General features: G+C 42.3%; 1 protein-coding gene across 1 annotated transcript in view; it reads right to left on the reverse strand.

Annotated features, from left to right (window-relative positions):
- MTNR1B (melatonin receptor 1B) overlaps nucleotides 1-13,003 on the reverse strand; it is a 31,840-nt gene extending 18,837 nt beyond the window's left edge. The window contains exon 1 of the mRNA XM_054846702.1: nucleotides 12,707-13,003. Coding sequence (XP_054702677.1) covers nucleotides 12,707-12,917 — 211 coding nt within the window. The 5' untranslated portion in view covers nucleotides 12,918-13,003. The remainder of the gene's footprint in view (nucleotides 1-12,706) is intronic.
- Between the last annotated feature and the right edge of the window lie 326 nt (nucleotides 13,004-13,329).

Consider the following 13,329-nt stretch of genomic DNA (forward strand, 5'->3'; position numbering starts at 1 on the left):
GTGTTACTTTCTTATAGCATCCTGCAATTTTATTGACTGCTTGTCTTCCAACCATTAATTAAGTCAAACTTTGCTTAGATTATGATATAATTAATCTAAAAAGCAATAGCCGAGAGTGAGACACTAATTGGAAACGTCACATATTCTCATAGGCTGAGGCTACCCACAGGCTTGTAATCCTGTCTTGAAAATAAATTGTACATGAAATTTCTGTAAGTGTTGTGGAAGGCATTTCAGCTCTTCAAATAAGTTCTTTTGACCTCAGTGATACTGATGGTGTTTGGGGGTAAAAGAAGGAATTCATAGCTGCATCTCTTACAGTTACCAGAGTACTTATGTTTCAGTCCTTTGCAGATGAGTTTTATTTACATTTCATGAATGAAGCATTGGGAATCTGAAAGAGCACAGCATTTTACTCAGAAGATAATGCATGATCAGCTTTGGTGGAGCTTTAAATAGTGTAGTTAGCTGGTTTAGCATAGTTACCAGTTAGTTACCTGATTAGTTACCTGGTTTAATGCAGCTACCAGTGAAGTTACCTGTTTTATCTGGTAGTTAGCTACACTTTAATAGTGTAGTTAGCCAGTTCCTGTAGAAAAGCTTCAGGAACAGACATCTATTTGCTTCAGAATGTACAGAAGTATTCCTTGTGTAAAGCGCCTCACATCTGCTTTCTGTGAATTCTAACACTGTAGATAATGGAATTAAGCAATTTTGCATATAGGTGTAAAGTCGGGGCTGTTGCTGAACAGCTTGATGCCAAATAAGTTCATTGGCTTGTGAGCACTGTGGAAAATCTGCTGTTTTCATTTCCTGCTTATGTAGAAGTAATGGCATGCCGACTCTTTCTGAATATCTCTGTATTCACTACGGTGGGTAAAACACCCACATTCTTAGCAGCTCTTGGATACATGAAGGATGCAGTCCTTAAGCCTGAACTCAAGAATTGTTAACAGCCTCAATGAATGAGGTTAAAAATGCCCTCCACAATGAGTGGCGTCACTTCAGAGAAGTGCAGTAGCAGTTACTGTGTAGTTTACTACATCAGAAGGGTTTCGCTGAGGTGCTTTTAAAAAAATAGTGGAATTAACTTTTACCTAAGAGGCTGAAAAAGATGACCCTTTATTTTTAAAGGAAAACGTGGAAAACCCCCCCCCCCAAAACAACAAAGCTGTGTTAAAGTTGCATGCTGTCTTGAGTTTGCAGACCAGAAGGTTTGTCTGAGTGAAGATGGAAATTCCAGCTAAAGTGTTGTGTGAAACTTTTCCTCTGTAACAATCCGAAGATTACACCCTGTGCATTACAGTGGGTAATGCCTGATTTCAGGTAAGTTTGCTGGAATGCTCAGTCTCTTGAATATAGATTCCCAAGAGTCTTAAGAACCATAAGTTGTCATTCACAGGAAGGAGGGATGAGATAGCTCCCAGTTGGCATGTAGTGACTACGCCACCTGCACGTCTTTACTTGTCTTGAAGCGAAGCAGCATGTTTTAATGTAACATCCTTTTACTTGTCAGTAGAAAAGCTGAATAGAGTTGTCTACTTCTAAGAACATCTTTTAAAAACCCTAAAGACTACAATGCTGATGAACTTCATCATGGGCAGGATCTGCACAGCTTGAATAGACTTTTTTTAAAAAAAACCTATGCAGATAATATTCAGTAAGTAGGTTATGTTTACTTGGATGAAAAGTAGGAAATAAAAGTACCTAGATTGATTAGATTACACATATTCATAGGTGACAGTCATCTGACATAAGGTCCCTTTCCCTATTTGAACACTCATAAAATGCTGTGTATGTTGAGGTAATCGGAAAAATTGCACTGGCTTTAGAATGAGAGGACGCTGAGAATTTCAGGCAGGATTTGAGCAAATCTTAGAAACATGAGGCTGCCCTTCACAGGTCTCAGTCTTTTTGGCAGCAATATATTTTACAATTCAATGTTATTTCTGAACTTATAATTAGTTAGCATAATTATATTCACAAGGCTGGTGTATTAAGCAGATATTTTTCCTGTTAGTCAGACTACTAGCTCCAGTGGCTGTATGTTATATTTTCTGACAACAATTATTGCCCTTGTTGTGCAAATATGGCAATCTAAACAATAGATGAACAGATGTTGTTCTATGGCAGAAAGATGATAATGTTTGTGGAAGTGTCATGTAATTATTATAATCTTCATACAGGTATTTAAACATTGAAAATGAGCCAAGTCCATAAAAAGCAGCTGAAAAAATTAGTAAATTTGTGAGAAGGGTTGTTTTTCCTTCAGACGTAATTTAAGCAGCATTTATTAAGCAGTGTAATCAAATACCTCTATAATTAATAAATAATTAAAAAACAATCCCAGCAGTCAAGATCCTAGCCATTTAATAAATGTGTTTAGGCTGATATTATTTGTTGTCATGTCAAGACATGAGTGTCCCATGTACAGCTGAAATGTCAGGAAAATGCTGACACTGTGATATAACTCAGTCCTTAATGGTATTGAGACCAAAAGTAAATCAGAAGATTCCAAAGCAGCTACTGTTGTTAAGAAGGACAATGGAATTGCACTCACAGTGATTTAGACATATTTCTGTTAGTTTTTGCTGTCGGGAAATCTGTTTCATGCCCATATCAAGGTGGGAGTTTAAAAACTGGAACAACCACTCAGATTGATTTTTAGGAAGATGAAAATTACGATAGCATTTCTTACTTTCTGCAAAGGCAAAACCAGATTTTGTTTTATCAGCTCAGGATAACATAGCTGTTTTCATATGTATTCTTGGGAACAAGGCAATGTTCTTGACAGTCTATGACAAGGTACCAATATGTGCTTGTAAAGGATAACTTCTAAACAGCTAAAATCTGGAGCATATCTGAAGATACTGGTACTCAGAATAGATCTGAATTGGAGTAGGAGTAGAATTTACTCCTAGAGACAGAGAGCAGGTTATCACTGATTTAATGAGATTAAGGTAGTCTCCTATAACATCCTCAACAGAATGGTTCGAGTCACCTGGTAAATATATTTCTGCTAAGAATAGCTGAAAAAATTAGTCTTTTAAAATTAGCTGTCCTGGCTCTCTGTGAGTAGATTTGGTCTCTTAGCTCTTTGGCCAGTTGTGTCAAAGAGCACCATGAATCATTGAATTGCTTCTGCTGGTCCATCCAATAATAAAGCTTTACTGCAGAGAGGTCATGCCTCACGCAGTCAGTGAGTCTTGCGAAAGAAACACCAATCAAGAGTCCAGGAGAGAGCTGGCAGCAAAGGGAGTGCTGCTAAGACAAATTGGAATTGCCATACTATAGCTGCTAAGAGATTCTTCTAATTTCCTGTATCTGAGGGTATGTTTGCATTTGTTATTTCGGAAAGATGAAAGGAAAGTTATTCATACTTGGAGTTGAAAAAAAAAAAGAGCTGTGTGACTGTGTTAGACTTGGGCCTATAGAGACCCTGGGTATGGTATTGCAGGCAAAGCATTACACTGAAATCATCCTTTGATTTTCCAGAACATGGGTAGAGTGGACTTGTGCCAAATGAAATACACAACATAAACACACCCTTAGATTCTTCTGTTACAGGTTCAAGAAAACCCTTATACTTCTCCAGTTCAACTAAATGTTTATCATTCTATTTCCTCTAAAGATAAGCACACTAATAGCTCCATTCACCAAGTGGAATAGAACTTAGCTTTATATTCTAAAATAAAAGTGACTTGGAGCTGACCTTGGCAACATACTTCCTATTCACTTATCAGTAAATTGCTCACTTCCTCTACAGGATAAAAGAAAATTATAATTTAGAGCTATTATCCAATACGTTATTGCCAGGTGTTCTTCAAAGGAGGATACAAAGTACACTGTAGCTGCAGAATAACCTGCCTCAGATTACAATTTTACTCTAATCCTTAGCTGCTAGAATTTGATTTAAGCCTGCCAATAATGTATTCCATACTTTCTCCAATTTTTGGTAGCACTAGCCATTATGACTTTGAACACTCAAAATATTCACAGAAGAGCCAGTAGTTCTTTAAATTTACCAAATCCCTGACTTCCATAGGTTACTTAGCATGTGAGAAAGTGACTTCCATTTTAATATTCTCCATCTCCAGATTATGCTGAACATGTCCTTTGTCTTGTGTCATGATTCTCTAGATGGTGAAAAAAAGATTATTCTAGTCTATCTTCTCTAAGGCTATCCATTATTTTATAAACAGCATCATAGAAAGCCATCTCCTATTGCTTTTGAAGAAACTGGTTATCTCCTCAGGATTCCCTGTGATCTAGACTGATATGGAAGTTATTTTTCTCCTTTATGATGTTTCTGTACTCCTAAAGGCTTCTTTGAATCCCTTCAGGATGATAATTTCCTTACAAACTTTCTACTTCCAAAATATTTTAAAATTCTATCTTCTTCAGATTTCTTCTCATCTAGAATATTCTTAGGTCTCTGATTTTCACTTTTTCAAAATTTACTTGCAAGGTTTACTTCCTTTCACTGAAGGATACTTCCTTTCTTAAAGTAATTTTCCTAATTTTCAAATTAACAATACCGGCTTTTCACTTTGCTCTTCTACTTTTGGAATTATTAACAGGTTAACAAAGTTTAAAGTTATTATTTTACAAGTAACTTTGAAGATTTATTTTCTCAGCTGGCTACTGTTTGAACCAAGTCTCACAGAAAAGAGGATGGAGTTGGTGATGAACTTATATCATTTCCTCTCCAAGAAGAGAATGGAAATGTAATTAGAAGTATGAAATGAGTCATAGGCACATGACTGAATAATTTTAGAATTGATGTATAAAGACTTGGGAGTATTGATCATTTTGAGGTATTCTCTGAGAAGAGGTTTCATATCTTCATGGACAGGCTTCACCTAAGCATATGGGATACCAGCTTGCAATCCAAGCTGGCAGAGTGAATAAAAAGAACTTGAAATTGAGAAGAAAGATTGAAATTCGGAAAGAAAGCCTGAGAAGGAATCATATAGTTTCTTCATTTAACACCCAGGGCAGGGGGAATTTTGGCTTCAGGAAGGTGGTGGCAACAAATATAGAAAATAGGAGCTCAAAGACTGAGGAGTTCAACTGGAGTGGTAGTAAAAAAAATCACTAGAGTCAGTAAAAGAATGCCAGAAACCTATGCAAAGAAATAGGGGATTCAAAACCAGTGAGAGATTCAAATCAAACTTTATGGAAATAATGCTGTTAGAATGGAATTGCACCGATGATCAGAGAAGAGAAATATTAAGTGAAAGGTGTATAGTCAACCTAAAAGGAAAAAAAATAAAATTAAAAAAAAAAAGGATAATATTCTGGTAAAAGCCAAAATTACGCTGGGGAACAGTTGTAAAGACAATGTGCTGGGAAGTATGCAGAAACCTGCAGTAGGATGAGATCACCTCTGTTTTAGTAGGGAAATACTAATGGGAACAGCTTAATAATGGGACACTGCAGGTCCTCATATGTAAAGGAGATAATAAACATACTAATGGCTGTTGAGTGCTGGACATACACCCAGTAGATTTCTTCAGTATAGAGCCTATTTGCCAACATACCCTGGTCTTTATTCTGACAAAGAACAAAGACATCCCTGAAGAGCTTCTCATAGAAAATAAGGTCGTATTGAAAGTAGATGAGATTATTTTGTTTAAATTAAATGGAAGAATAAACAAACCAGACATAACTAAGAAGGGGGTTTGCACATATTGATAAATAAAAGAAGCTAATTAGGAAAGTGAAGTCAACTGTATTGAGGAGCTTAGGGACATGAATGTGGAGAAAGCTTGTCATTTCTTCATATTAAAGATACAAAAATATTCCCTGGAACTTGCACTCAAAAGAGGGAAATAATACAAGAAAAAGTTCCAGATCTAGCTGGAGGAAAAGTTGTCTCAGCAAGGATATACAGGCACGAAATGAGGCGAGAAGGAACAGGGAAAGATATGTCCACCAAAGAAAACTGCTAGAAAAAGAAAAATTGGATAAAATGGGAACTGACAGAAAAACCCTAAACTTAATTGGCTTTACAAAGACTTCTAAAATGAATAAAATGCCCTTTCACCACATTAACAAAAGGAAACAGGAAAGAGGAGTTACTGGGGGAGGGGAATTGAAAATCAGCTTAAAATGGCTGCTGGTCTGAAGAAAGATTTTGCTATAGTTTTTAATAAGGACAGTAATGGTGGGCTTGGGGACAAGGCAGTCTGGCAGGTGAGGAATTAACATAGCTACAGTAGTGCAAAAATGTCAGAGAGATTGAATATACTTGATGGCAGGAATTTTTTAACATTTGTTATCTCAGAGATAGTGTCATGGGTTCCGGAAGGACAGAGAGCTACGTGTGGGACCTGTAAAAAGGGGACAAATGTGTTCTCTGGTCCTCACTCCCAGTAGGGAAGTGCTGATTTCTCTCAGGCTGTGGCACAGAGTTTGGCTTCCACATGCATCCCAAAGAGCAGTTTTGCCATGACTCACCTGCAGCTGTGGTGCTCTCACACTTTACTACCCATTTCCTCCTCCCTTGTTATGATGCTGGCACAAATGCTGTTTCTTTTTGCATGAATGGTGCTAGCAATAAGTCAGAAAAACAATTAGTCAGGGAGCAATGAGAAAACTAAAACAATGTTGCCACCTCTGGAAGATTCATTTGTCTGCCATAGTGTATATGCTAACACGGCACTTGTACTTAAGGTGGTGAATGGCCTGCAAAGGAAGAATGAATTGAGAAATCTTCAGGCTTCTTAATCTCGTCTTAACTGTAGGCAGGGCTGCAGAAACAAATTTGGAATGAAAGGAAAGTTAAAGATGCAGGCAAAGACAAACGGAATAAAACTCAATGAGAGCTTATACAAAGTAGTTGTACCAACTAATCTGATCACCTTTATTTAATGAAAGCTGGACTTGGACTTTCTGTACCTGGGAGGTTGCTCTAAACTGATCTAGCCTTGCAAGCACATGTGCTAAGGTACCACACACAGTCTGTTGCTACCACTGCCTGGATGGTCATGAAAGAAAATTGTTGGACTGGAGGGAAATAACCTACATTGAACTAATTTTGTCTGATTCAGAAGTATTATGTCACAAAACACAAAGAGAACTAACGAAATGTTGTGATAATACAAAGTTGAGAGCCCACATTGATACATGGAAATGTCAAGATCTTTTTTTTCTTGAGGACTAAAAGAGCAGAAAGTGGATAGAGTATAGTAGCATGAGGTATGAGGTCAGGTACTGAAGGAATGATAATTGTGTGGACTGAAAAGACAAAAGAAAAAGAGCTCCATTAGCAAGTGACTGCACCAAGAACAGTCATCTATATGATGCTATCGCATAAAAAGAAAATGTGTCTCCAAGGCATACCAGGTCCACTTTGTCCATCCAGGGAAGGACAGAACAGAATAGAATGTTAATATTATTTTCTTGAAAATATTGGTGTTACTTCACCTGCATTGCTGTAAACAGTTCAGTTTTCTCTTGTTCAAGACAGATTAATTCAGCTGGGATAGGTGACCTGAAAGGCCTAAAACAATCAGGGAAATGAAGAGCCTGGTTAATTAGAGGAAACTAAAAGCATTTGTCTTATTTACCATGGAAAAACACAGGTTGAGAGGTAAATGCATGATTATTCTCCATTAATACTGCACAAGAGTTCTCACCAGGTAGAGAGATGATCAGTCCAAGTGAAATGACATTTATGGATCTACAAATAAAAAGATCCACTATAAATTAACAACTAATAAGCAAAAAGTTATAATAATAAAAAGTTTGAACCATAGCATTATTACAAAGAGATGGAAGAGTTTTATTTTAAGTGCTGGGTTCAATGAACTTTTGTGAATGTTGAAGTCATGTTCCCATGATTTTCTTAGTATTGGGCAGCTTCAAGGCTGGAGACCCTGAATACGAGAGAGAATGTGAAGGCCAAACACAGACAGTTCCAGGGCTAAGAAGTCCATGGATCCAGGGTTCAAGAAGTCAGCTGAAACCATACGAGTGGGATCTCACGCTCTGCTCCTCAAAATATGTTCCTGTCAGTTTCACTGCTGATATTAAAAGACAATTTTGCCAAGCAGTTTCAGGACCCAGGAAGCCTATTGAACATTTCAGTTGTATCAGTAATGTTTTTATATTTTTTTTTATGTCAATCTTATTTGAATCAATATGATCTCTTGGAGGACAGGTGGTGAGAAGGAAAATGTGCAAATTTAACAATGGAACTTGACGAGTTACTAGAAGAATTACATGATGACTTCTGACTTCACATGTTGATTTCTTCTCACTTGAATGTAGGTGACTACACTGAGATAGTCCCTCATGATTGTCTTCACGTTCAGTGGAGAGAAATAAACACTTTTATGGGCTGAATCATGTCATCCCAATGTAGATGTCAAAAATAAATTAGATTAACTATGCCCTAAAAATGCTTATTTTTCTCCATTGATTATAAAGGGAGCCCAAGGGAAGAAGTTCAGAAACAGGTATCTCCACTGTAATCTTCTAAGAGATGAATTCCACCCCAGGAGACAACTGTCCTCTATCCCACTCAACAGGAATAATAACAGGGGAGGAACAAAGGAGAGAAAGAGAACTGGTGTGGCCAAAGAGATGAAGATAACTGAAACCAGCATGTAACAATGGAGAAAACATGCCAAATAGGGAAATAGCATGGAAAAAGAGTACTAGACTTGATTATATTGCCAAACATGTTTATTTAATAGACAGTTGAGTACCGAAATTGCAATTCCATGTGCAGGAATGTTTTATTTTGAACAGACATACACATGAGAAGTATTGTCCATTTCTACAGCCATGCACGCATTAGATAGAGCTAAACATGCAAATACACCCATGTTCTTACAGCTAAAAGAAACATGATTTTTGATTTAATTTGTGTTGCAACAGCACCTTGCCATTCGAATGGAAATCAGGGTCTCGTCATGCTGTGTTAGCTGTTATATATAGAAAGGAAAAGAGGGGAGATAGTGAAGAGGGTTGACACAATGCACTAAAAATATCATTCTCTGCTAATGTACTCTTTGGCAGTGCACCAAGGTTAATATTAGGCCTTCTGCCAAAAGTCAAAGGGTCCCAAGTCCTCACTACTCTTTGAAATGATACTGAGTTAATGTGCCTAATTCTTTCACCTCTCACTGATTTTCTGCTGGCTTTAAGGCCAATGAAATACAAATGGTTTGCTTTATCTCACTCCTGTGGGAATGCCTTGCCACTTCCCACCTTCTGAAGTGCTTCCTACTGGGTTCTTACCCCAGCCCATAATGTTACAGTTATAGCTATGGCTATACAAATGTATCCTGAAATTCTTAAAAGCATCTAGTGGTTTTGACTGACTTGATGCACCTTCAGGATACTTGACTGTCCAGCAGTGGTTGTTGAGCAAACGTAAGCTTTAACATTTCAAAAGTTTAGCACTTTAAAAAGCTGCCTTCAACTGGACAAAGTTACTGCCCTCTCAAATCAGAAATGATAAAAGCATTAATTGCTGTAAATCACTTTTAGAGATCAGAAGTTGCTCAGCCTCTCACAGAAAGACTGGGTGCAGTTATGTAAGAGGACAAGCATGTTGATTCATACTAATTATGCTATGCATTACTTGGAAAAGCCTGCACAAATTTTCCCCTCCCCCTCCAAAACCAAATTTAAACGTGGGAAAGAGGCTTCTGTATGCTATGAAACAATCCTTCCGTTGTAAGGCTGGCAAAATTCCCACTGTTTAAAGGAGTGAATGAGCAATGTCTAAAAGCACCAATCCTACCCATTCTCCATTCTCTCTCCTGCTAAGTATAATACTTACCAACATAAAGGCTAACAGGTAATTTTATTTCACTCCATTCTTGTGCCTCATATTATATAACAGCATTAAAATAAATTTGCTTTTGATCACACTTTAATTTTAAGGAGAGTGATGCATAATTACATTTTTTGAAATTATCAGATTTCTCTGTAAAGCCTAGGACAGAATAGTATGGATAAATCCTGTGAATATGCTAAAGCCCTGTTTTGCTTTCTGAAGGGAAGATTACTACTTGTACTAGAGAAGTGGGCAGAGCTGCTTAATTTACTCCTCATACACCTGTGCCTTATTTGAAGTCCCAAACTCTCATCCCCACCCAAGAAAATCTCTCATTAGCTTCTTCAAAGAGAATTGAGTGTTCATGATCCTATAGCTCTTCATTTTTCCTTTGGTCATCCAGACCTCCTGTCTCCTGTCACAACCATTCCATTAGCTCCATCTTGTCTCTCTCTGACATCCCTTACTACAAGTCTAACTCCTTTCATGCCATTTTCCCTCACCATTTCACTTTCTACCACATCCACTTCCCTTGCGAGTACAAACACATTTCTGGTTTGCTCAAAAAGGAAAACCTATAAGTGCCTATGCTTGTCCATCTTCTTTCCTTGGCAGAGGCTAATGGCTCCCAAGCACTGGCTTAGCTCTCCACCACCTCCCCATTCCCTCCATCACTCCACCCACATCAGTTTACAGTCCTTTTCCACTCTGCTCCCTCCTTAAGAAATTTTCTCGGAAAAGACCTCTGTGGACATTTACCAATCTATCCTCTTTCATCTTCATCCCCTATAGCCATCTATCCCTGATGGAAAACTAAGAACTGGCAATTTAAAAGGTATTTAACTTTATGAAGATTATGCAGAAGGAACTCCCTACTGTTCTTCAAGGTACTTATAAAAGATTAAGAAATCCTTGTGACAGGGTCAGTGACATGAAGAATAAACCTAGAAGGAGATCAATCAGTAGCTACTTGAATTAGATAAGACGACCATGTCTTATTTCAACAGTCTTAGGACGCCACAGAGCACTTTGATCATTATCTAGAAATTTATTCTTCCAGGCATTACTCTCTTCCAGTCCAAACCCTCCCCTCTGTTATCGTTTGAACGAAGGAAACGGCTCAGAAGAAAGCGTCTCTCTTGCCCCCTCCTCGGCCGGGATTTGATGCCACGGACGGACCGCGCTGTCCAGCGAGAGCCAGCCTGCTCCCTGGGCGCTCGACTCCCCAGAGCGCAGGCGAGAACCCCTCCGGAAACGCGCTTTCCCCCGGAGCCGAGGGGCCGGGAGGGCGCTGGTGAGTCACGGGAGCTCCCGGGGGAGCGAGGCGAGGGGAGGGGGGCTCCCTCCGCCGCCGCGGCCGTGAGCCCAGCTCCGCTGCGCCGGAGCTCCGCCCGCCCGAACCCGGCGCGGCGCTGCTTGGCGGCCACGGCGGGCTCCGGCTCCCGGCACTGCTGGCTGCCCGGGGGTGCCGCCTTCCTCGGTACGGGGTAAGGCTTTACCGACCTCGGGACGGCGCTACTACTTGGATGCGGCTTGGCTCCCTTGGATGCACAACCCAAGTACAAGCCAAAGGATCGTGCCCGGTGCCCCGAGCAGCCCCCTCCCTATTTCTTCCCTTGCTCACCCAAACCACACTTTCGGACGTCCTCAAGTTTGGCGCTGCTCCGTGGGGTGTGCTTGCTCAGCCCAAAAAAATCCCACCAAACCCAAACAAAAAAAAAATCACCCCGGAGAAACAAGTCAGCAGGTCTCCCTCCTTCCCCTCGGCGAGTAAGCACCCCGCTGCCGCTTGCGTGTGGGGCTGGACCGACATGATACAGAGCCCGCAGGAGAGGTGGTGCACCTGCCTTCCCTCAGCTCTCAGCAAAGTTTTGTTACCTCGAACCTGCGTGCACATCGCGAAACGATGTCATTCAAGACCTGAATAAGCAAGCAGTTTCGGGAGCTGCTTGGTGCTATGAAAATCTTAGTAGACACACGACTATTTCAGGGGTAGCACCTTATACTGCACCAATAGCCGAGAGCCAGCCGAGTGCAGGTACGCGAGCAGCAGCCAAACTCCGCACAGCAGGTAACAACTGCAGCCGGCTGCATCAGCCCCGTGGGGGGGGAGCGAGTATCCGCGTGGAGCGGGACGTACGTGAGTCGGGTGAATTGGCCGGAGGGAGGCAAATCCGAGAAGCTGGTGCCGACTACAGAGTTTTGTAGTGTAACTAGCCCAGCGAAGATGAGGAGGCAAATAAGGTTAGCAAATAAATAACAGAGACATTTTAGCACACACAAAAAACGATAGACACGATTCAAGAAAAACGCCTCACTTTATTTGCTGCTTTCTGGTTGAAGACTATTTGGCGAGGTGACAAAAAGAAAGACGATTTCACGAAAGACTATTATGAACTCCGGTGAAGACTTCGGAGCGTGGGCTGAGCCGCTTTCCTACACACGCACAGCATCTCATCCTCAGAGGAACTCTTAGGAAGTTTTAAAGTTCCTTCTTTCTTCCTCCAACCGCTTTGGGCACGCTCTTTGTCTCCGGTATTTTAGTCGGATGGTACCCATTCCCCTCATCAGTAGCTCCACAAAGACTACACAATGCCTCATTAGGAGCCACTTTGTGACCCGCATTCCCCCCTGAAGGGCTAGGGCAGGACAGAGCACAGGCTAAGGGGAGCGCAGGGACAGTGTACTAGGAAGCACTGCCACAGGACTGTCCCTGCACACGCTACAGGGAAAACACCGATACAGGCGGACTCTTTGGTCCCCTGCCTTCACCAGGCGGCCCGTCCGGACTCCACAAGCAGCCTGGTCTCCTCAGGGCAGCCAGGAGCGAGGACTAGAGTGCCCGTGGGGCTCTGGGCGCTCGTTACCACCTGCCGCCGCCGGGGCGGGTGCCGGGACTCAAGCCCTTACCTGAGTTCCTGAGCTTGCGGTTCTTGAAGACGGAGACGATGACCAGCAGGTTGCCCAGGATGTCCACCACTGTGGTGAAGATCAGCACGCTGGAGAGCACCGCTACCACCCAGGCTGGCCGCGGGGCACCCGCCGCCTCCCGCTCCGCCAAGTCGAAGCGGCCTCGCCCACCCGGGTCGCAGCAGTTCCTCAGGGAGCCATTCTCCAGCATCGCTGACACGCAGTCCCAGCGCGCTGCGCTGCGCTCCGGCCACCCCCTCGCGTTGACCGGCCGCTGTCTCGGCAGCAGCTCGGCACCCCCAGCGCGGCAACCCCGCTGACTGACCGCGCGGGAGGGCGGGAAGGCTTTTAACGGCCGCGCCGCGCGCGCTGCCCCTCCCGCTCCCCTGCGGAGCTGCCGGGGCGGGGTCAGGGGCGGGGCTAGAGCCCCCCAGGCGGTAGGGGAAAGCCCGGGGGCGGGCACTTCGTCTGAGCCCCGCCCCCTGCCCCGCCTATGCGCGCGGCGGCGGTTGAGGGAGGGGGGCGCCCCTCGGCGGGGTGAGGGGATCCCCGGCCGGCGGGAGGGCGTCTCTCCGCGCTGCGAGGGCGGGAGGCGGCGGCGGGGCCCACGGGCAGCGGAGGCG

This window comes from Grus americana, chromosome 1, assembly GCF_028858705.1.
Source record: "Grus americana isolate bGruAme1 chromosome 1, bGruAme1.mat, whole genome shotgun sequence".
Classification (NCBI taxonomy): domain Eukaryota; kingdom Metazoa; phylum Chordata; class Aves; order Gruiformes; family Gruidae; genus Grus; species Grus americana.